Source organism: Cynoglossus semilaevis, chromosome 14 (genome assembly GCF_000523025.1).
Source record: "Cynoglossus semilaevis isolate Cse_v1.0 chromosome 14, Cse_v1.0, whole genome shotgun sequence".
Classification (NCBI taxonomy): Eukaryota; Metazoa; Chordata; class Actinopteri; order Pleuronectiformes; family Cynoglossidae; genus Cynoglossus; species Cynoglossus semilaevis.
Genome location: NC_024320.1, coordinates 5,181,336 through 5,203,895, shown reverse-complemented (window position 1 = coordinate 5,203,895; position 22,560 = coordinate 5,181,336). Strand labels below are relative to the sequence as shown.

At 40.9% G+C, this 22,560-nt stretch overlaps 1 protein-coding gene across 1 annotated transcript in view; it reads right to left on the bottom strand.

Moving 5' to 3' along the window:
- Positions 1-16,363: 16,363 nt before the first annotated feature.
- The window catches only part of barhl1b (BarH-like homeobox 1b), an 8,107-nt gene continuing 1,910 nt past the window's right edge, over positions 16,364-22,560 (bottom strand). The window contains exons 3-5 of the mRNA XM_025062816.1: positions 22,288-22,513; positions 18,439-18,661; positions 16,364-16,756 (exon numbers count right to left, since the gene is read on the bottom strand). Of these exons, the coding sequence (XP_024918584.1) occupies positions 16,459-16,756; positions 18,439-18,661; positions 22,288-22,513 (747 nt within the window). The 3' untranslated portion in view covers positions 16,364-16,458. The remainder of the gene's footprint in view (positions 16,757-18,438; positions 18,662-22,287; positions 22,514-22,560) is intronic.

The window sequence follows — 22,560 nt, the reverse complement described above, 5'->3', positions numbered from 1 at the left end:
TTTTATGTGTCCACCATTATTCCTGTATTTTCCTCCTCCCGTCTCCTCTCCCCCGTCTCTGGCTGCAGCTCCGTCCCTCCGTCTGGTTTTTATCCCTTTTTTATTTTCAGTAATATAGAAGGGATTAACCCGGCCGGCCCCCAGGCGGTTACTGTTTCATTTTATTCTTATTAAAATCTTAAGAAGCTGCCTTATTATTCCTGTTTGATACCACTTCAATAATCCTGCTCTCCTCGGTGTGTGTGTGTGTGTGTGTGTGTGTGTGTGTGGCACTCACCCATAGGTGAGCTTTATAGTGGATTTGGACTCTGATGGTTTTGTGTCACGCAGGAAGACAGAGAGACTTTATGGGAGGCAAGAAAAAAATCTAATCGTGTGTGTGTGTGTGTGTGTGTGTCACACACGCACAAACATAATATTCCACACTTTTATCTTTTTACACAGGTTTAAGACTTAAATAAATTTATAACAAATCATTGTTTAACACTTAGACTAATTACCTGTTGTTTCTAAGGGACATGTGCAGGATTTACTCTGTGTGTGTGTGTGTGTGTGTGTGTGTGTGTGTTGTAAAGATGGTTATTACAGCTGATGGCGCTCTGCTGTTTGCTCTGATCTCTCACTCTCACTCTTTCTCTCCCTCTCTCTCTCTCCCTCTCTCTCTCTCTCTCGCTGTCGCTATCTTTTGGAGAGCTGCATCGATTTCCGTCAAAGCTGTGATAAATCTCAGACAGGAAGGAGACAGGTGTGTTGTCAGAGCAAAGCTCCTCGGGATCAGGCGGCGACTTCTGCCGCAGCTCCACTGACCTGTGGAGGTTTATTTAGAGAAGCAGTGCAGAGAGCTGCTGTTAGCTGCTGTCACTTAGTGTTTCATTACTGCTGCTGCTGCTGCTGAGGCTGCTGCTGCGGCTGAGGCTGCTGCTGCTGAGGCTGAGGCTGAGGCTGCTGCTGCTGCTGAGGCTGAGGCTGAGGCTGCTGAGGCTGCTGAGGCTGAGGCTGCTGCTGCTGCTGAGGCTGAGGCTGAGGCTGCTGCTGCTGAGGCTGAGGCTGAGGCTGCTGAGGCTGCTGAGGCTGAGGCTGCTGCTGAGGCTGCTGCTGCTGAGGCTGCTGCTGCGGCTGAGGCTGCTGCTGCTGAGGCTGCTGAGGCTGAGGCTGCTGCTGCTGCGGCTGCTGCTGCTGAGGCTGCTGCTGCGGCTGAGGCTGCTGCTGCTGAGGCTGCTGAGGCTGAGGCTGCTGCTGAGGCTGCTGCTGCTGAGGCTGAGGCTGCTGCTGCTGCGGCTGCTGCTGCTGAGGCTGAGGCTGAGGCTGCTGAGGCTGTGGAGGTTCTGACCAATACTCCACAGCAGTTAAATTGATGCTTTAGGCTTTTTTTGGAAGTGTTTTTACTGTCAGAATAACTGACCAGACTGAGAACTTCAGCTCCGTCTCAGTGAAACCATTGCTGTCATTTTAGTTTCTGAGAAAAATGTTTGCCTGCTCAACTTTACATTTCCAGGGAATGAAAGTTTTTAAAACTGTTGTGTTGTAAAGAGGCTCACTGCTGCCCCCATCAAACATTTTTCATTATCATTATCATTATTTTAATTTGTGGAGCTTGTTTACAATGAAGTCCTTTAGACACAGATTTGCCTCAGTTACACAAACTGGCCACAGGAGGCAGCAGTGGACCAGCAGCTCCTCGGTCTTCGGGAGCTAAGATCCTACAGATCTGTAGATTACTTTATATCACTGTTAGACTTTTTTTTTAAGTGAATTTGTCTCTGACATCAATTTTTTAACAGCATCTAAACAACAATTCTGTCCTAATGTGTCAAAAATGATCCATTTATAAATTGAATCAAGGCTCACTCAAGGTTTTTTAAGCTATTACTTATAACTTTACCTTTGTGCCTTTTTGCAACCCTATAATAGTTTTGTCATTCATTGGTTTATCGTTTATATTATGTATTTTTCACATAAAAAATACATAATATAAACGATAAACTATCTTTGATAAATTAACAAAAAGTACAACACTTTACAGATGACGCTGCCGTAAATCTCAGCCAATTACCAGTGAGAGCCAGTGCGGTGTGTATGACGTGAGCCAGAGTTTAAGGATTAAACCCCAGTGTTTTCTCAGCAGCAGCCAACAGCTCTTAATGAAACACTTTGGTTCAGTTTCTGATTCATCTGGCACAGCATGATGGGCTTTGTCCTGGTCCATCCTCTCCACTGAATCCAATGCATCTTAAATGAGTTGTTGTAGAATGTGATGAAGCCTCCTTCAGCTTCGTCTGTACAATAGATGGAATAGAATTCCAAACGGCAGAGAAATATATGACTTGTTTCCTCCCCACGCACTGCTGCGTATATATATATATATATATATGTATGTATACGTATACGTTATGAGGAGACGGCGGTGGATAACCAGGTATAAATAGTAACCTTTGAGAAAATTCAACAGTGTTGACCTTTTCCCTGAGTCGATGCTGTAATCCTCCTCCTCTGCTGCTGCTGGAGGAGACACTTGAACAGTATCAGTGGTCTAATGAAGAGATGATTGGTCTCCAGGTTGAGGAGATTAGAGCTGGACGTGGACAGATGCTCCTCAGAAGAAAACTAAATGACGGGTTAACGTCTCTGCAGCTGTTTCTCCGGCGCCGTCTAATTAAACCTGCATTTGTTCCTTCAACGCCGCTTCATCCGTGGCACGGAAATTAAACAGAAGCAGAACTGAGCGTGGCCCGAAAAACACGTTATTAAATTGAAAGGTGTTAAAAATACTCTTTTTTTTAAAGTGGTAAACTGTTGAATTAATGGAATGCAGTTGAGTGCAGTAGAGATGTGTATTTTTAGTTTTGTATGAAGTGGTAGAAATTCAGGCCAAAGGCCTTTAATCTGAGGCTGTTGGTTTACTGCTGGGACAGCGTGAACTTCGTCTTTGTCTCTGCAGCTCTCACCTAAATACAGGTATGTGTACAGTACACTCAGTACCAGAGAAGTACTGCAGATTTATTCTATACCTGGTGTGCGGTGACAATAAAGTCTGTGTACATCCCATAGTCAGAAAACACTGTTTGCCTCATTGGACACATATAAAAATATTTCATTTTTTTATTTAAAAATAAAACTACCCTTCCTCCTGGACCGTAACAGGAAGGAAATGGGACAATATACTATATATATATATATATGTACTATATAAATATATATTCATAAAAAGCTGTGGCAGAATGTATTTTACAGTTACTATAGAAAACCAGAGTGGATCAGACACTGGGTTCAGGCAGAGACCTACAGGGTTTCTCTTCTGTTCTACTCTGTGAGGGGTGGACCTCTTATCAGGGACACTCCACGTCAGGACAGGGGCAAGACCAGGAAAAAGAAGTTCCTGGTGCAGGAGAATGAATGGATGGAGTTGTTCCTGGTACAGTGAGAAAGCAGAATAACTCTAGTACTGCAGTAAAACAGAGGAAGTATGACGATGAGTATGTGAAATTCTCCATGGACATGAGATGAAACTCCAGTGATGGAACTGATGAGGGACATTTGTGTCCTTCTGTCTTTTTGACACAACCTGTGATTAAATTCCACCAAATGAAATGATCTGAATCATCTTCTGGTCCAACATGGACGACTGACCTGTTGATCGGCCCCTCTCCCTTCCTGCTGCAGATGTCATTCCGTTCATTAATCACTGATCATGTGACTTTGTGTCTTTGTGTCTTTTGGTTTTAGAAAACAGTTCCTCAACTTCTTTCTCTTCCGCCTTCCTCTTCTCCTCGGAGACCTGGCAGAACATCACCTCCCTGCAAACAGACATAAACCCAACCCTCCTCCTCCTCCTCCTCTTCCTCCTCCTCCTCCTCCAGTCTCAGCACCGGGGTCACGCCGTCAAAATGACTCTTTTTATTACAGTTCATAAACAGCGGCTCCCTCGGTGGCCCCGGGAAATTTCACATAAACTTTGATCAAACAGACGTTAGCCTCGCGGCTCCTGGACCAGCGCGGAAATAGCTGCGCTCCATCACGGGCAGAGAAAACAGCAGGAAAACAGTGCAAATAGCAGAGGCAGCGGCTGATATATCAAGTCATTATTGACCAGAACACCAGGGGAATAGATCTCATATAAAAACAATAAGTTACTCTTTGCCTTTTCCACCTCCTCCTCCTCAGCGCGCCCCTCCTCTGGCTCCCTTCTCGTCTTTTAGCAGCAGCAGGGATGTAAGGCCGCGACGCTCTGACTCTAAACTTTGTGGCTTAAAATTAAAAGCTTCGAGGGGAGCTGGTGCAGGAGAGCCTTTTTGGAATGATGAAAGTATCCAGAAATAAAAAGCGTCGGCTTCGTCCTCCTCTCGCTCTTGTTTAGCTGCCGTCAGATTAGGTTTTCTTTTCATTCAACTCCCTGACTGATAATTGTGGTGGAGACGAGCAGCAGTAAAAACAGATGTGGTTTTGTTTAGTCCAGCTTTGGATTTTATGCGTCCAAATCTGAACACTGAGAAACTCTTTATTTCAGCTTTATTTCCACACTTCATCAACTGTGGCGTTGAATTTTTAATTTCTGTACTCCAGAACTCTAACATGGTACCGTTTGGTGTCACAGCCAGCTCTCCTTGCATTTCTTGAAGGAAGTGATGCTACGTTGTTTTACTGAAATTTAAATTAAAAAATAAATAAAAACATTGTCTATAGATTTAAAATCATTGGTTTGTGCAGTGTTTTTGGAGTCAGGAAAAAAAATGTTTCTGCTTTCCACATTATGAAAAAACATTTATAAATATTTTTTAAAAATATTGCTCTCTATTGGATACACAATAAATAAAATATTACTGCAAATACCTTTCCTTTAAATATATAAAAATAAATATTTGATCTTTGGAATATATTTTGTTTTATTTCATGGATTTCTTTGATTTACTGCAGTGATGTCATGGATGATAATTATTTGGATGTTGACAGTTCAAATCCCCCTCCACAGTGTCTGTGTATTTATAGAGTAAATAAATGTGAAGTCAGTGAGTATTGTTCTGTGTGTGTGTGTCAGTGGTGCAGCAGGTCAGAGTCAGTCTGCAAACTGTCACACAGAAGAAGCTCACACTCTCTGCTTCATTATGACTCAGGTCTGTGTGTGTGTGAGTGTGTGTGTGTGAGTGTGTGTGTGTGTGTGTGTGTGAGTGTGTTGACACTGTCACTGTTACTGCAGAAACATCTGTGTACAGCCTGTCACAGGTGTGTGTTTATGCATGTGTGTGTGTGTGTGTGAGGCCGTGCTCAAAGCGTGGAGGACGACATGTTTGTGTCCCAGCATGAATATATACATACATACAAACAAACAAACAAACGTATGTGCATGTGCATGTGCACGTGCTCCCACCTCCTCCTCTTCCTCCTCCTTCTGCTGCTGCAGTGTCTTTTTTATCTGTTTTTTTTTTCCCCCTGTCCATGTGGAGGCTGATGTTTCCAGGTTTGGGGCGACAGCGTCTGTGACACCGCTGTCGGCTGAGACCTGCCGCTGTGCAGTGATCAAGGAGAGCAGAGGAATCTGCTCCTGCTGCTGCTGCTGCTGCTGCTGCTGCTGAGGCTCATGAAGCTGTTGACACTGAAGCTGTTATGAGGCTACAGCAGCCTAAGCTATCCTGAGGCTAGAACTTATCACGCTCAAATCTGCTGCTACCATTTAAATGAAACTGCTCAGGCTGGCCAGGCTAAAGAGAAGCTAACAGCTAAAGAGCTGCTAACGAAGCTGCCACTGCTTATGTTGAAGCTGCCGCGGCTGAAGCTCGTGCTGAACTTTCAAAACGTCTGCCCTTGACGTCTGTTGTCGGCGCTGACGTGGAGGCCTTGAAGTCGTGGAATGTTCCTAAGCTTCTGAAATGACGCTAAAGCTTCTGTTGGGGTTTACGAAACTGCTGCTAAAAGAGGAAGAGGAAGAGCTGCAACAGAAGCTTCTGTAAATGCTGCTGGGGAAGTATCCAAACAAAATCAGATTCCATGGCCTACGAATAGAGGGAGTCCAGGTACCACCAGTGGTACACACACCTTAGTTTGGAGTGCATGGAACATGACTTAGGGCTGTGTATTGGCAAGACTCTGGCGATACAATACGTATCACGATACGGAGCAACAATATGATATATTGCAATACTACAGACACAATGATGTATTGAGTTTTTTTTTTTGCAACAATTTACTGTAAAAAAAACTGTCAGTAAAGTCAACACACAAAGCTGTTACTGTCTTAACATCAGGTTAATAAAGGTGGAACTGAAGGATCTACATCTGGAGAAGAAATAAAAGTAAATTTAAACGCCATTTATATTTAAGTGTTAATTTTAATAAAGAAAAATCATTGCAGTCAGAATAGGAGAATATTGATATGGTATTGTGAAACAAAATATAGTGATATTTCAGTGTATCAATATTTTCTTACATCCCTAGTAACCAGGCAGACTGTACTGATTTCAGTCGGTGGAAATATAAAATCTGATCAAAGGTCAAAGGTTACACAGCTCAACAATAGACAAAGATGTGATGATGTCTGAGGACTTTTTGACTCAGACTGAAATTTGTTTTTACATTAAATTTCACTTCTCTGTTTCTGACTCATCCTTCAAAAACACACCAACACTCCAACAGCACGAGGCCTGAAGAGCCGGAGCAGAGAAGGTTGGTTCAGAATCTCCTGGATGAAGACGGTGACTGATGCTGAAGTGCTGCCTGTGTGGAAGCAGGTTTGATTTGCTGGGTGTTTATATGGAGCCTGTTTGTACTCATGTCAGAGTTTACAAAATACGTCTGAGATATTTTCACCTCCTCCTCTGCGTGTTTGTCTTTGTCTAACTGGATGTTGATATTCTGAGGGAAAAAACAGTTGGGAAAAGTGAATTCCTATAAACAGGCTGACTCCAGACGTGTGCACGGCTCCAATCACCTTTTACTGTTTCTGCAAATGTTCTTCTGCACATCACAACCTCTGCTGCTGCTGCTGCTGCTGCTGCTGCTGCTGCTGTTGTTGTTTATTTTTTTATCATCATTATTCTCTGGCAAGTGGGAGAATTTGTTGTGTTTTCTTGGGGTGTTATCGTGCTGGAGTTCAGGGACTGTCAAAGAGGGGAACGCAGCGTCGCAGCGCAGTTAAACTGGGACTCTCACTTTACCCATCATGCTCCTGTGAAGACAAGAGAGAAAGAGGGAGCGAGTGTCACATCCAGTTAGCGCAGACACTAAAGAGGTTAAACTGCTGCGTCTGGCACAGCCAATTGTATTGATCATGTTTGGAGGCAGCTTTTCTTCCTGCTGCCTGGCATCAGGCTTCATTGGCTTTATTCAAGCTGCCACTGCAGACCAACTTCAAACCAGCTTCGGTCTGTTTGTGTTTGTCTCCACCACGCTGCTGCTGCTGCTGCTGCAGGCCTCACAGCCCCCTGCTCTGTCTCATTATCAGGAATTCCTCTTCCTCTGTTGGAGCACATCATGCTAATGATTAAGTTTTAGGATGAAGATGAGATTAAAGTCAGAGTCGGCTCTCGGCAGGTTGTGGTCAAAGAGTTTTTGTTTGGCCGGTGTTTTGAAGTGTGAGACGCTGTCACATGATCAGTACTGCTGCTGTGGACACACACTGGACATTCCCACTTTTAACAACACACCTGGAATAAACCCACCTTTGTCTGCTAAATAACCCACACTGATGAAAACATTAATGTCAGCTTTAAATCTTTAGAGTCTGTTTACTGTTTGGTCTCACACTTGGACCGAGTTTTCCCCAAAGATAAACGGAAGTTTGAGGGGAAAAAACAGGAGATGTTGGTCCATTGCTGCCTCTTGTGGTCAGTTTGTGTCACTGTGGTTAATCTGAACAAAGAATTTGAACAGATGAATAAACTGTAATTAATTAGAGGATTCGTAATGAGTCCAACATTAAATGCATTTTACAAAAAATAAAAATGTTAGAAAAATATGTCCAAATAAACGCTTTATTATTTCTATTGCATATTTGTCTGTCATTAATTTAAAGGAAAATCACACACGTTATAGTCTTAGTCCCTAAAAATAGCTCATTTAAACATAATGATGGAGGCAGCAGAGAATCAACAACCGCCGCGTCTCCGTGACCTAAATATGACAATTTTCTCAATGGACTTTGGTGAAGGAGAGTGGGCTGTTTACCCACATGAAACCACTGGTGATTTAGTAACAGCTTAAGAAGCTTGTCTCCAGTTTATTTCACAGTTGTACAAAATATGTAGATATTTTAGCACAGACCAAAGTCCATAGAGAAAATCAGTCATTTTAGCTCGAACTGTCACAGCAGTCATTGATTCAATGCTGTGTCTGTCACTAAAGCAAAATGTGTTATTCTGTGACATTGCTGTCTAAAATCCTTTGTTCATTTACCCCAGCAACATAACTTGAAAAATGACAAAGTGATGCAGGCTTGTTTCAGGTGAGTCTTTTGTGTAGTGGCTGAAATAATTTTGTGTCTGTACTGGCAGCGATGTTTTCACTGAAAGCCTGTTTCTGAACCAGAGGCATTTTCCTGGAGCATCGCCATGTTCTTCAGAAGACACGGAGTCAGGAGTGTGTTTGCTTGCTTGTGTCTGCAAAATAAGGAGCCTTTGCTGTTGTTGTTTGTCAGTTTGTCTGTTTGTGCTCCTCCTTTTTATAAACCTGTCTTCTGATCTGTCAGACATCTCCTGGCTGTTCCATGTAAATATAACGTCTCACTTTTGTCTGATGATGGAATAACTATTCAGATTCCGGTAGTGAGGCTGGAAACGTTCACCGCGCTACATCTTTTTGCAAATAAATCTGTCCTTTCTTGGCAAGGATAGATCTCTCTGGTTCCTGCACCTTTTGGAGAAGTTTTTCCTACGAGCAAAAAAAAAAACAAACCCTGTCAACTCTGCATTTTCTTCCTCAAATTCCCAGAGTAAACCTCTGCCGTCTCTCCACTCTTGAAGCTCCACCAGTCCTCCATCATCAGGCCTTGTTAGCCTGAGGTGTGGTCCTCGCCCTGGCCTGGAGTAATGGCTCTGTTGGGCAGCTGCTCGGCCAGCCCCGGGGGTCCTCAGAACCAAATGGCATGTCAAGGAGTGGTCACTGAGGTAAATGTTGTCCTTGCAGCCTTCGGTCTCACCTGTCCAATTACCAGCTCTTTGCCCCCCCTCACCCTTCGGCCCCCCTTCTTTGAGGTTCCCCTCCGGCCCGTCCATGTACAGTGTGAGTGATGGTCCAACATGTGTGTCCCTGAGAGCAGCCCAGCTGACGCCCTGCAGGAGCACAGCTGTACAGAGACGTTCCACAGTGGACAAACGAGCTGCGGTACACTGATGCATCATGGTCCCACCTGGGCGCCTGTCCCCACATTCACACACTGACATCCAGGGTTTTTTTTTATGTCACAACTGGGCAGTTTCTGAACAGTAATAATGACTACAGTGTCACAATATAACCATCATATAATAGTCCTGTCCCAAAATAATCACAGAATAGTTTTATATTGACTTTGGTTTGAGTCATTTCAAAACGGTGACCTCACATTCCCTATTTCAATCCAATCCTTTAGCTTCTGTTTTCTGCCTTTGCTAACCATTAGCTAACACTGGGTCCTTGGCTTTTTTTCACAGCACATGCCAGTGTGTCCCTGGAGGTTGAGTGAATAAGTGTCTTCAGGTGTGAATGTGGTGTACATCACCCAGACCAGCTGCTGCTCCAGTCCAGTAAAGGCTGAATATAAACCATAGAATCCTCCTCATCACTTATTGATGCTCCTCCAGTCTGTCAGGTTAGTAGGCCTGTGTTAGACCTGAACCCTGACCCCGACGCCCCCTCCCTTCAGAGTCTGGTCGGTCCAGGAACCTTCCTCCTCCTCCTTTATGTAGTTCACTGTTAAATGAGAGCGGGTCATGGACGGTGCACGTGTGCAGGGAGCAGGTAAAAGTAGTAAATGTTTAAAATCACATGCACTCTCAGAGCGTGTGGAGATTTTCTGCCTCTGCAGAGTTCGCACATTCAGTTTGATTATTATGGGGTTGTCGACCTCACAATGCACTGGGAATAAATACATATTAAAATGCATACAACACTGTTCTCGTCTCAGTCATGATGGTCTGTTCATAAAAATAGGAAGAAAACAAAAACGGCACTACTACTAATTACGGTTTGATTTGTTTTTTCTCAGCTCTTTCTTGTGGTCTGATCTGTGGTAAGGTGGTGTCTGGGTCTGGTGGTCTAATGTGAGCTGTTGGTCTAACTTGGTAGATGGATGGATGGAAAGATAGATGGATAGAACCTCATTAATCCCTCAGGAGTTCCCTTTCAAAATGTGGTCTGGTGGTTTAATCTGGTCTGTTGGTCCATTGTGGTTTGGTGGTCTAACGTGGTCTGGTAGTCTCATGTGGTCTAATGTGGTCTCTGGTGGTCTTTTGTGGTCTGTGGTTTCAGAGCCTCAGGCTGTTTCCTCCTGAGGTCAGAAAAAAAAGACACTCAGTGAAGCCATTTACAACATGATATTGATTCAATAATCTGTGTCTGTGTGTGTTTGTGTGTTACACCGCCTCCTGCTGAGAGACAAACAGCCTCCACCTCCCAGTCCTATCATGAATAATCTCACTGACTGAGTCATATTTCTAGCTCAAGGTCAGTGGTTGTGATTTTAGTTTTTAATAATATTTAGCAGTTTTACTTCTTATGAGCTCTTTAGTTGATAAGTTAGAAGAGCAGAGAAACTCTGACTCATTTACATGTAAAAAAAAAAAAACCCCAACAACTTGAACACACACAGATTTTCACTTAACTTTTCTTCTCTTGTTTTAAACTGACTTAATCGAAAACTTGTTTGGATTTCAACACACCAGGGATTGGCTGTGGAGTGTCATTGAAAATGTCCTGCGTGTTTAATGCTAACTGTGTTCTAATGTGGCTTTAAAGGTTCTTCTCAAATAGCCCACATTCATGTGGATCCGGAGGCCGTGGGGAATAAATGGACGTCATTTCTTCTCTTTACAACATCAGCACATATTCTAATGGTTTCCTTCATGCTTGCATGTGAGCACAAAACTGCAAAAATTAAACCTTTTTTCTTTATGGCTATTGTTGTGGAGAAAAAAAGCCAGTTAAATCTAGGCCAGGCCTGTGCTGAACATGTTAATTGATCTATTTTTCATCTCCCCCCGTGGATATTTGCAACAAAACGCAGTAAAAAAAACCTCCTTTAATGGAAGAGGCTGCAGATTTGCCTCATTTGGTCGAGAGAAAGGAAAAATAAAAGCTCTCACAACAAGAGAAAAAATGCAAATGAGGCTTTGATTCACATTTAATTTCATCAAAAGGTTATTTTTTGTTTGTTTTTTTCCCTCTTTTGAATTATTATTATTGTTATTATGGGATTAAGCAGAGTCACTGATCCTCAGTTCACAGCTCCTCTCTTTCTTCTGTGTCTGTCGGGAGCTCGACGAGACTCCATCCACACTTCATTAACCCTGAGCCGGGGACAATCCACGCTAAAAGACAGGGATTTATTCACAGCCACAACCAGCAGCAGTGGCAGCAGCAACCTTTTCACATGCAAAACCTCCACACACACACACACACAGTCAGCTGTCCATTGTTGTGAGAACAACCTTCTTTATTCCGAGCCCCGTCGTTATGTGAATCAGTCACGGACCCTCATGATGGCAAAATAATGATCTTTGTAACTTTAAGGAGGTGATTTCTTTCCCCAGCCTCTCTCTCTTTTTTTCTGATGTTCACATTAACTGTGGACCTGTTCAAACGAACTGCAGGGGGCGCTCAGGAATCCTCAGACTGACTTTATTCACTTGAATTTTTTTGTTAGTCTCACAGTTTGAATTCCTTAAACACGTGGTAAACAAAACCTTATTGCCGATCTAAACAAAAATTCTCAAAAAATGAATAAAAATCTACACAAACCTATTTTTCGATTCAATTAATATTACATTTTTAACGCATTTGTAACTTAATTTAAAGCAAATCTGTTGAAGACAAATTTGGGTCAAATGATTTAACTGTATTCAAACAACATATTTAAAAGTAAAAATGATTAGAGGTTTGTGACAGAGACAGAATGTTTAAAATAAAGATAATAAATTAGTTTTGTGTCTAGTAAATACAGTAAAGACAATCTAAGCCACAGACTGAAAAAGAAACCTTTAAATAATATAAATTGCCAAGTTAGAACCAAACACATCACTAGAATTGCAATTTAAATATTAAAAAAGTAAAGTCTTAATTTGACATTTTGACTTTAAAATATGTTAAATCAAACTTAAGTTAAGGCTTAAAATTGTTAAACCAGGAGAAAAAGTAACTTAAAGTTTCTCAAGCTTTCTGTTCGGCTGACGTCACTTTCCGTTCACACAACGTACACACGCACACGCATAGATAACAGGTGCCATGCGTGGCTGACCACAGGGGGCGCTGCCTATCAAAGCCATTATCGACTTTCAATTAAAAACCATTACTGCTCTTTTGTCTGCTTGTTAACATCCTGCGCGCACAAGCACACGCACACACACACACCCTGACGGTGTCACGGCTGGTTGACTCTAGCTCTGGGTGGATAAATGGGTGGAGGTCTGGATGTTGTGGGTGGGGGTCTGAATGGAGGGAGGTGCAACCGCTGACCAGCTGTCTCCGCCCCTGCTCCTCCGTTTACCAGCTGTTGGGGCCGTTTGGCAGAGCGACGCGCGTTCACGATGCACGCAACCGTCGAGGATAAAAGAATGGAAACAATCAATTTTCCAAAACGGGATCATTTAAAGGCACTTAAACAATCACTGGAGCCATGAATATTTCATTTCCAAAAAAGAGACAAACACGTGGAGTTTCTGCAGGAGTTCATTTAGGAAAGACAGGAGGAAGAGGAGGGCAAGTAGGAGGAGGAGAGGAGTCCCCACCAATGACCCAATTACTTAAAAATCGCTTGGTTCAAACTTCAAATTAAATACGAGAAAAGTGCAACAATCTAAATAAAAATAATAATATTAACTTGTGTAAACAGAACCTACTGGCACTGGTTCAGAGAACCGATCCAAAATAAATAAAATATAAAATAAATTAATCCATTTTTAATCACGTTGAAATGTCTTAGGGATGTTGGGGGCACGAGCAATTCTTGGAGTACGTTCTAGCATGTTCTAAAAGCTCGGACATGATGGGAAGGAATTGTTTGTCCTGTCAGTGTTTATTTTTTATGATAATATAATAGCATTTTCAACACACCCGTCCGTGCGTTTCACTGTCATTTGTTTCCGTTTCCTCCTCCCGCTGCTGCTGTACTTCCTATTCACTTCCGTCCGTCCATGTGAAACCAACACTTTTCTGCACAGTGATCTTGCCTTTATTTCTACACACCCTGAAAACTTTCCTGCCTTTATTTCTACACACCCTGAAAACAGTGGCCCTCCAAGACCACCAGATGTTCCTGAGAAGACCTTGAGAACAGACACAGCAGCAGACCCGTTCGTCTGCTCCATCGTTTCCAAAAATCTCCCGCTCCTCTCATTCTTTCTTCTTCTATCCCTCCTTCCGGTGAGAGTGTCGGGCTGAGGTGTTCAAGGTCCTGGCCCTGGTCACGTGAAGCCTGAGATGAGGAGGTTCCACCTTGTCGTCTGAGCCCCGGGTTTGTCTCATATGTTTGATATAATAACAGACGTGGAGAGTGACGTCATTCGTCCCTGAAGAAAAACCAACACGTGTTCTGCTCTGATTAATAAAATGTTAAGAGAGGAAAAGTGAAGGTAAAGCATGTGCTAATAATAAAACACAATTTTAAAAACTCCGAGTCAAAATTAATCCGTAAATCTACAGCGTGAAACAAAAGGAAACGACAGACTTTAAACACATCATTTAGGAGGAAGTCTGTTCCGCTACCTGCTGCTGCTTTGTTTAATTAAAGCTTAGCGTCACACTTACACGGTCAAACTAGAACTCTTTCGCTACAACGTCCTAAAAATATAATGTTTTTTTCCTATAATTATTTATTCGCCTGTTAGAATGTTAAAATAATGAGTTTCAAACTAAAAGTTTTCCAAAAGAACGGAAATGTGTATAAATTACCAAAAAAAGTCCTTAACGGGAGAAAGAAGTCGTTAACGTGTCGATAAGTATCATAATAATTAGAATTTAGTTTTAAGTCATAAAAAATGTTAACGGTTGATAAACTGAGGAAACTCAAGCTGGATTTTTTAAACCTAAATTGAACCCAGGTCAGGGGTCATCTTGTTGGACCTGCAGTTCAGACCTGGTTTGGTCTGCTGTAGCTCCTCCAGACCCTCACCAGGCTCCAGAATATTCTGGACGATCTTTGACAGCAACAGAGAAGCAGCAGATGTTCTCGTGGTCTTCGTCTCCACCTCCGATGATGTTTCTGCTCTGGACCGATGTTCGTCGATGGACGACGCTCATTCAACAGCCGTTTTCTGTTTTTCCTGAATTTAAAAGTGATTTAAAATAAATAAATCTTTTTTTAAAGTTTTTATTTTTTCAGCTGTGACTGAATGGACAAATTAACATTTTTATCTTTAATCTGAGTTTGGAACTAAAAAAACAATGATTGGAATTTTATAATTTCGATACTTGATTTATATTTATCGCATTTAGTACCGATTATTAGTACCGACGTTTTTCTTTTCTTTGAATCCTACACACACAAATACGTCATCATGGTCCACACACACACACACACACTGCCGCTGCCACGTCTTTAAAATGCACGTTTTTTATTTTCACATTTATAAAAGTATTTCTCTTTTACATCGAATCCCTCTCTTGTTTCTCCGACGTCCAACGTTCTGCTGTGAACTTCACCAAAAAAATGAACTTCACAAAAATCCGAGGGGAGAGGGTTTAAAAAAAAAGAGAGAAAATAAAAATAAATAAAATGAATCATCAAATAAAACTCAGGAAATATATCTGACGAGAATCACTCCACAAGTTTGATATCTGTAATATACATTTTCACCAAAGGAGAGGAAGAAGAGTGAGGATCTGATCACTGCGCTGCAGACAACTAAGAATATCACCATCTTCGTCATCATCATCCTCCTCCTCCTCCTCGTCATCATATGAACTCACAACTGTCTGTTTAGATACATGAGTTAAAAAAAACACAATTTCTGCCTTAAATTACGCGTTAAAAAAAGGAAGAGAAAAAACGGACGCGTTTTTTCAACCACTCCACGTGTTTTTACTCCAACTAAGGACAAGATGAAGATTGTATAGATTCATGGTTGGTGTGTTTGAGGAGCTCTCAGACAGGAGTCCGTCACCTCACACACACACACCCTCCCCCTGACCCTCACACCTGCTGCTGCTCACGTGTGTGTTCCTGCTTTTATCATTCCTATCTTCCCCTCATTCTCACTTCTCCACCTCCAGTCCAGCCGCGTGATTTAAGAACACTCACTGACAGACATCGCCTCAAAAAAAAAAAAAAAAAAAAAAAAAGAACAGAAAATTCCTCCTTAAGTTTCCTGTAAAATGCAAAATATTCTTATTTACAGCGGAGTTTTTCCCCCATCGCCTCGTTTTCAGAGCAGGTTGAAGAAATGACCTCTTTAGATCTTTAGACCACAGAACATTCCAATAAAACCTGTGAACCGTACGGTATGTGGAGAACAATATTTATCAGAACAGGAAATGAAACCGGAACTGCTCCACCAGCACTGTAAAAACAAAGACTGGAGAAACTTCAAATTTCATCAAAACACACCGCAAATCTGTTTTCAGTTTTCATTTAAAATCCAGGTTTTCAATGACTTTATGACAGACTTTTATGACTAAAATTATGTAAAAGGATTTGCTTTATTTAGATTATATTTATCTATTTTTTCCAGTCTTTAATAACCTTTTAATTTCAAATTGAAGAATTACAATTTACAAAAACTTTCAAGTTAAAAGCTGAATTGTCAATCATTTGAAACCACGTTGTTAATTTCTTTCATTTTAAATCATCCCTGATGTGATACAACTACAGCGTCACCTGAACAGACCACATTTGGATCAAAACTGAAAAAAGTTGTGGCAGGAAGTTGAGTTGAAATTTGAAGTTTCATCAAGTTGAGGTGTCATTTGTTACAGTGTTCACTTCAATGACAACAACAGTAACAATGATCAAGGTTCACGTTGTTCCACCAACAGTTTATTGGTTGGTTTAAAACTCCATCAATACTGAAACTGGGCTCAAATAAATACATAAGTTAGACTCTTCATGGTGAAAAATAAATAACGTATAAATAAAACCATCAAAAGAGACAAAATAAATCCTTAACTGGAGTCTCTGTCTCCGTCTCTGTCTCCAGTCTTTTCTCTCTTCACAGCAGAGAAAAAGCTGATCAGTTTGTTTTCCATCTCCTCCTCCTCCTCCTCTTCTTCTTCTTCGTCTTCTTTTTAAATCTTTTGCTTCTGTCTCTGTTGTAATGAGTCTCAGACAGATTAGTGCAGGGCCGTTCATCGCTGCTGTGTGGGCCGGGGCAGGACTCCACCCATAGGGGGCAGCGGGGGCGGTGGCTCGCTGCCTCCCTGTACACCATGGAGCAGGATCCTGGGCACCAGGGGCCTCTGCAGGGCCGGGGGTGGTGCGGCTGCTGGGCCCCTGTACAGGTAGAGGGCAGCGCTGGGGTCCAGGTTGGACATCAGGCTTTGTGGGTAAAAATAAGGGGAGGGGAACATCCTCTGTAGGGCCGAGTAGTTTCCTGCTTCAGCCAGAAGCTCCAGACCGACCGCCGTCTGACGCTTCCACTTTGTCCTGAAAACACACAAAACAGAAGACCTTGAGTTAGACACACCCGGTCGGAACATGAGGGCTGTGGACCTCTGATGGTTCAGGTGGCGCTGCCAGTGGCCGGTGACATCTACAATGTCATACAGTAAAATTAGTCCAAATGAATGTAAAAATAAATACAAGTTATTTGTTAGGAGACGCGTAGAAATCTCAAATAAAACGTTGTGAAGTAAAGTTAATAGATTTGGATTTTTGAAAAAAAAATCTGTTTTTTCACAGACGGCTTTTCAGTATTGTAAAACATATTTTCCTACTTAAATACTTTGCTCTGAAAGTTATATCTTAGAGAACACTGATACTGTTGGTTATTGTTATATAATATTATACAATATTATATTATATTATATTAAAGTAAAAAGCCAGGTCAAAATCTATTGTTCTCGTTTTAATGACAGTAAAACAAACGTCTCTCTCTCTCTGTCTCTGTGTCTCTGTGTCTCTCTGTCTCTGTCCTCCTGGTGTCAGTCAGTTCTCGCGGACACACAGGTGAATAATTCATCCTGAAGATAATTGAGCAGATACAGTGGTTTTGTTGTGAATTATTGATTCTCACACATGCAAACTCTGCATAATTCATCCTGAAAACTGTTGGCTGTATATTTATTTTTTTCACTCCCAGAAAGAAAATCTGAGCTGAAGCAGGAACAACGCGCGCACACACACCACCGCCTGTCTCAACCGTGTGTGTGTGTGTGTGTGTGTGTGTGTGCTCTGCCTCAGCTTTTTATTTATTTACAGCATGAAAAGATGAGGTGACACCTCCGTGTTCACAAGAGCGACAGCAGTTTGTTCTGCTGCCATCAAAACTTCACACATTTGGCAATAAATGAAATAAAACACGAGCTTCAAAAATCGTGGAAAAAAAACATATTAACGGAGAGTTATTCAATAGAAATGACATTCATGAATAAAAATGTTTTACCTTTATTTTTCTGAGATTTTAAATCAAAGTCAGCCAATGTCCCTAGTGATAAATAAATCAAAAAAGAAATATTGTTTCACATAACAAATGAAACAAAAAATGTTTTATTTAAGTATTGTTTTGTTTTTTTAATTATTCTGGTGATTTTTCCTTGAATTTGTTTTATTCATATTGTTGTGTTAATCCCGAACAGAAAAAAATAATGAATTTAAAAATCATATTTTAACTAATCATCTAAAAAATAAAATTCATCTTAAAACATCGACCTAGAAATATTTTGTTGTAGTAACATTTTAAGTGAAAATAAAATTATTTTAGTTCATTTATTCTTTTACTTTGAAAAATAATAATTATCATCCATTCAAACCAACCGTCTCCTTGGTTTAATCGCCATTAAACAGCAGATTAATTAGTAATTAGTCTCGTGAACTCACGTGACCCTGAGGGTGAAACATGACGTCACAGCAGGACTCTTCTTCTAAATTAATGATGAATAATTAATACATTTCGAGCTTAAATCCCAAAAGACTGGACTCTAATTCTGTACCTCGGTGATCGTTTATTTGTTAAAAAAAATTTAAAGAAAGAAAGAAAACCGCGTATTTTAAAATCCGACTTATTGATCACGTGTTTATCAAGCGTTAGTTTCTAAAACTCCTGCTGTCCCTCCTCCCCCAAACCTCCCCCAGCAGAAACCGCTGTAAGTCCGTGCGCCCCTCCGTACCTGCGGTTCTGGTACCAGGTCTTGACCTGGGTGTCGGTCAGGTTGAGTGAAGCCGCCAGTTCCATCCGGTCCTGGACGCTCAGGTACTTCTGTCTCTCGAAGCTCCGCTCCAGCTGAGCCAGCTGATGGTCCGTGAAGGCCGTGCGAGCTTTTCTGGGCTTTTTCAGCCGAACCTGCGGACTTTCTCTGCTGCTGGAGATCTCCCGGTCCCCCTCCTCCTTCACTGGAACCAGAAAATAAAAAAAATTAAAAATCAGACCTCAAAGACACTCCTGGAGGAAGTGACAATAACAATGAGCGACATCTGGAATAAAAATAAATAAATATATTTAATATTCAACTAAATCTGTAAGAAACCAGGATATATGACCTGAATGATGTGTATTTAATATTTGAAGTATTTTTTTACCGATAAACACATCAACTGTACTTCAGTCTAATATTTAAAATTTAAACTGATTTTGTCCACATGTCAAACGGCTTCTTTTGAATCACTGCAGATCCAGAAATATATTTATAATAAAACAGACATCATAAAACGTCCCTTTTGAAGGTGTCTTTAAATGAGCACTGTTTGAACAAAGTTGGACGAGGACAAAGTATATAAAATTAAAATATATATTTCATGCAAGTATATTTTTGGTAATTGTTTTAATAATTATTTGAATATTTTGTTAAACGACACGACTTGCTTGGTTTTGAGTTTGTTTTTAAAGTCAAGTAAAATCGTTTTTATTATTATTATTATTATTGAAAATCTCGATCATCATTGATCTTATGTTGTTGTGGAGAAACTTTTTGGTTTAGTCGGTTCTTTAGAAAAACTTGATGGGAAAATGTTTAGATTTTTTCTGCAAATACCGCCACAACATGACAGGAACTCGTCTGTTGTTCTTTGTTAAATGTTGATGAATCAATATTTCATTGTTCAGTTGTAAAGAACATCGGGTTGTGATTTCATAACAGAATGGTGTAAATTTGACATAATGATGGAAACACTTTATGAATGTTTGACTTGATTTCCTCGTGTTTAGATCCCGTTTGTAAATCAGTGACAGAGTTATAGAATATACTAACGTTGAACTCTTTTGTCAAATATTCAGTAAAAACTGTGGTTTTCTTTGATTTCCTGCGGCCTCGGTTTTTCTGAATCAGCAGCAGCTGGAGGTTCTAGATTTGATTTGATTTGATCTGATCTGATCTGATCTGAAATCTCCTAGATTTCTCCTCCAATCTTCCTCAGTTCCGATCTGATATCTTCCCGTCACTCTTTGTTCTTTCTGCTGAGTGTTCCTGTCACGTCAGGGCGTGGAAAACAGAGCAGAGAAGAATTGAAGAATGAAAGAGTGGGAGCTGAGATCAGATGAGGATTCATCCTGCACAAGAATCACGGCCATAATCCTCCTAATTGAGCCACGAGGGAAGGACCGAGTCTTTGAACCGCGACCTGAAACCAGCCTCACTTCTGCTGCGTGGAAGTGACGCGAGAGTGGGAATCGGGGGCTGTGCGTCCGCGTGCGTGTGCCTGTGCACGGCGGGTTTCTTACAAACGTGATTAACGCCGTGGACAAATGACATGAAATCCCTGAGTAATGATCAGAGGAGCAGCGTGGAAAAATCAAAGCGGTCGTGCGTGAGGCCCCGCGGCTCCCCTCGTCAATCAGCGCGTCCCGGACCGACAGCGTCCACCGCACGCGCGCATGAAAACGCAGCGGAATCCACGCGATGGACGAAAATAATAATAATTATTGTATACTTATTATTTTATAATATAAATATTTTTCAGGTGTAAAATAACAAATTAATCAGATTGATAATTAAACCTGAGTATTTTATAAATAAAATGTAGGAAACTTATATTTATAATGAATTCCCGAATAATTTAAACATTTGTTTAGCAAAAATAATTTTGAAAAATCGCCAAAAATAAGTATCGGGTAAACGAAGCCCGATAATGATAAATAATGTAAATAATGTAAAGAATGTAAATAATAATAATAATAATTATTATTATTATTATTAATAGTGACTATAAATGTGTAAATTGTATAATAAAGAAATACAAAAAGGATGAATGCAAAAACAATTATATTTATGTATAAAATGATTTTAATAAAATATTAAATATGAAGATTTCATTTAAATTAGCATCGCAGATGTATAAATAACTATATATTTAAATGAAATAGTTTAAATACAACGTGGGTATAACGGTGATGTGAGATGAGTAAATATGTACCAATGAAAAATGCCAAAAATATTTTAAATTTACATCGAAGACTAAAAGGCATCGAAACGACCGTAAAGGAGTCAAAAATGTCACAACGCAAATAAAGCGGAGTTTAAATGAGTCACGACTGTGGTCGAGGTTCAGTCTCGTTAAGGTCATTAGTGCTAATGATAAGCAGGTCGGTAATGAAGCTGTGATTGTGTTTGACAAAGTGATGAAGAAATCAGCAGCAGCTGCAGCCCGTGTGATGAAGAAGGAGAAGAAGGAGAGAAGGAGGTGAAGGAGAACGTGTCAATCAGACAGAGTCTCAGACCTCAGTGGAAACTAAAGAAAAGAAAATTCTCCATCTGTGCAGAAACGACACAGTGGAATTTTACAAACCGAGAAAAAAGTAAACAACTTTATAGGTTTAACTCCCAGATAATTCACGCAGGAGTCAGTGGAGATAATCTGAGCGGGATTATGTCTCTGCTAAAGAGAAAAAAAACCTGAAACTAAATTTCACGCACGGCGGAAAAACTTTAACGATGATTACAAAACGTGAGTCGTTATTATTATGGTCTGTATGTGTGTATCATTTGAATCACTTCAGTGTTTGTGTGGTGTCTTCCCAGGCCTTGACTTGTTTGGGTCTTAAATCCCGACACGTCATTAGAACAGACGACACGTCTGTTGAATGAAGGTCAGTTAGAAGAACAGGAAACGTCACCTCAGACTTCACTGCATTACTATCAATAATACTTTACTTCTGTTGTTGATTATTATTCCTCTAAGTCTCAAGTTTGTGTTCGTTTCGTTTTCACACCGTGACGCATCCGCGGGGCGGGTTTTTTATTAATGACGTTCGGCGGCCTCGAAAAATAAATAAACCTCGATTTCTCTGAGAGTTCAGTTCAGAATTATTTCTACAACTTAAAGGTTGTTACATCCGCAACTTATAAACAAGAAGTGTGTGTTGTCGTCACAAATAAACCCCAATAAATAAAACCCCAAATATTACATTTAACAAGGGTGATCAAATTCAGACATATATTTCTTTTTTACTGTACAGCCTCATATATCTGAATGCGCCTGTGTTTTTCTAACTCTGTCTAATTAATTCACGAGGGTTTGTCCATTTTATTTACATTAATGAATAATTCAAATCAGACAATGAGTCTGAGAGAGTGAACAAAAAGAGGTGCGAAGTGAGCAGAAAAGTCTGCTGTGTTATTGTCACATCTCGATCTGCTCCTTCTATTCTTTTATTTACTTCTTTATAAGGAGAATTTTGGGCAAATAATTTCAAAGTAAATCTAATTTTAACAACAGCTATAATGACATGATAAAACTTGACTGCGGCGGTTTTTATTTTCCGGTCTGTGAGAAAGGCCAAGAAATAATTCAATAATAAATATTGTAGTAAAAACATGTAAAAAAAAAAAAACATTTTTAGTTCGGGCAGTCCGAGTGTGTGGAAAATATATTTAGTCTAATGAGTTTTTAATTAACATTGTCTTGTAGTTTGTCGTGTTTATTATTATTTTTTATAATATTTATTATTCGATAAACATCGTGATAATTATCCACCTGTTTTGATGGTATCAGACCGAGTCAGCTGACTCGAGTTAAACTCTTACCTTTGTTGTACTCGCTGTCTGAAGAAGAGTTGCTGTGAATTTTCTCCATAAAATCGTCGGGGATCTTGGTCGCGAGCCTCCCCGCCTCCTGCGCCGCCGCCGGCTGTCCGTTACTGGAGTAAGGAGCGCAGGCGGCCAGCGGTTTACAGTCCGCCAAAATGTCTCTGATGAGGAAGGAGGAGGTGACGCTTCTTTGCTGCTGCTGTTGCTGCTGCTGCTGTTGTTGCTGCCGCCGCGCCATGTGCAGCCGCGGCGGGGGGGGGGGGGGGGGGG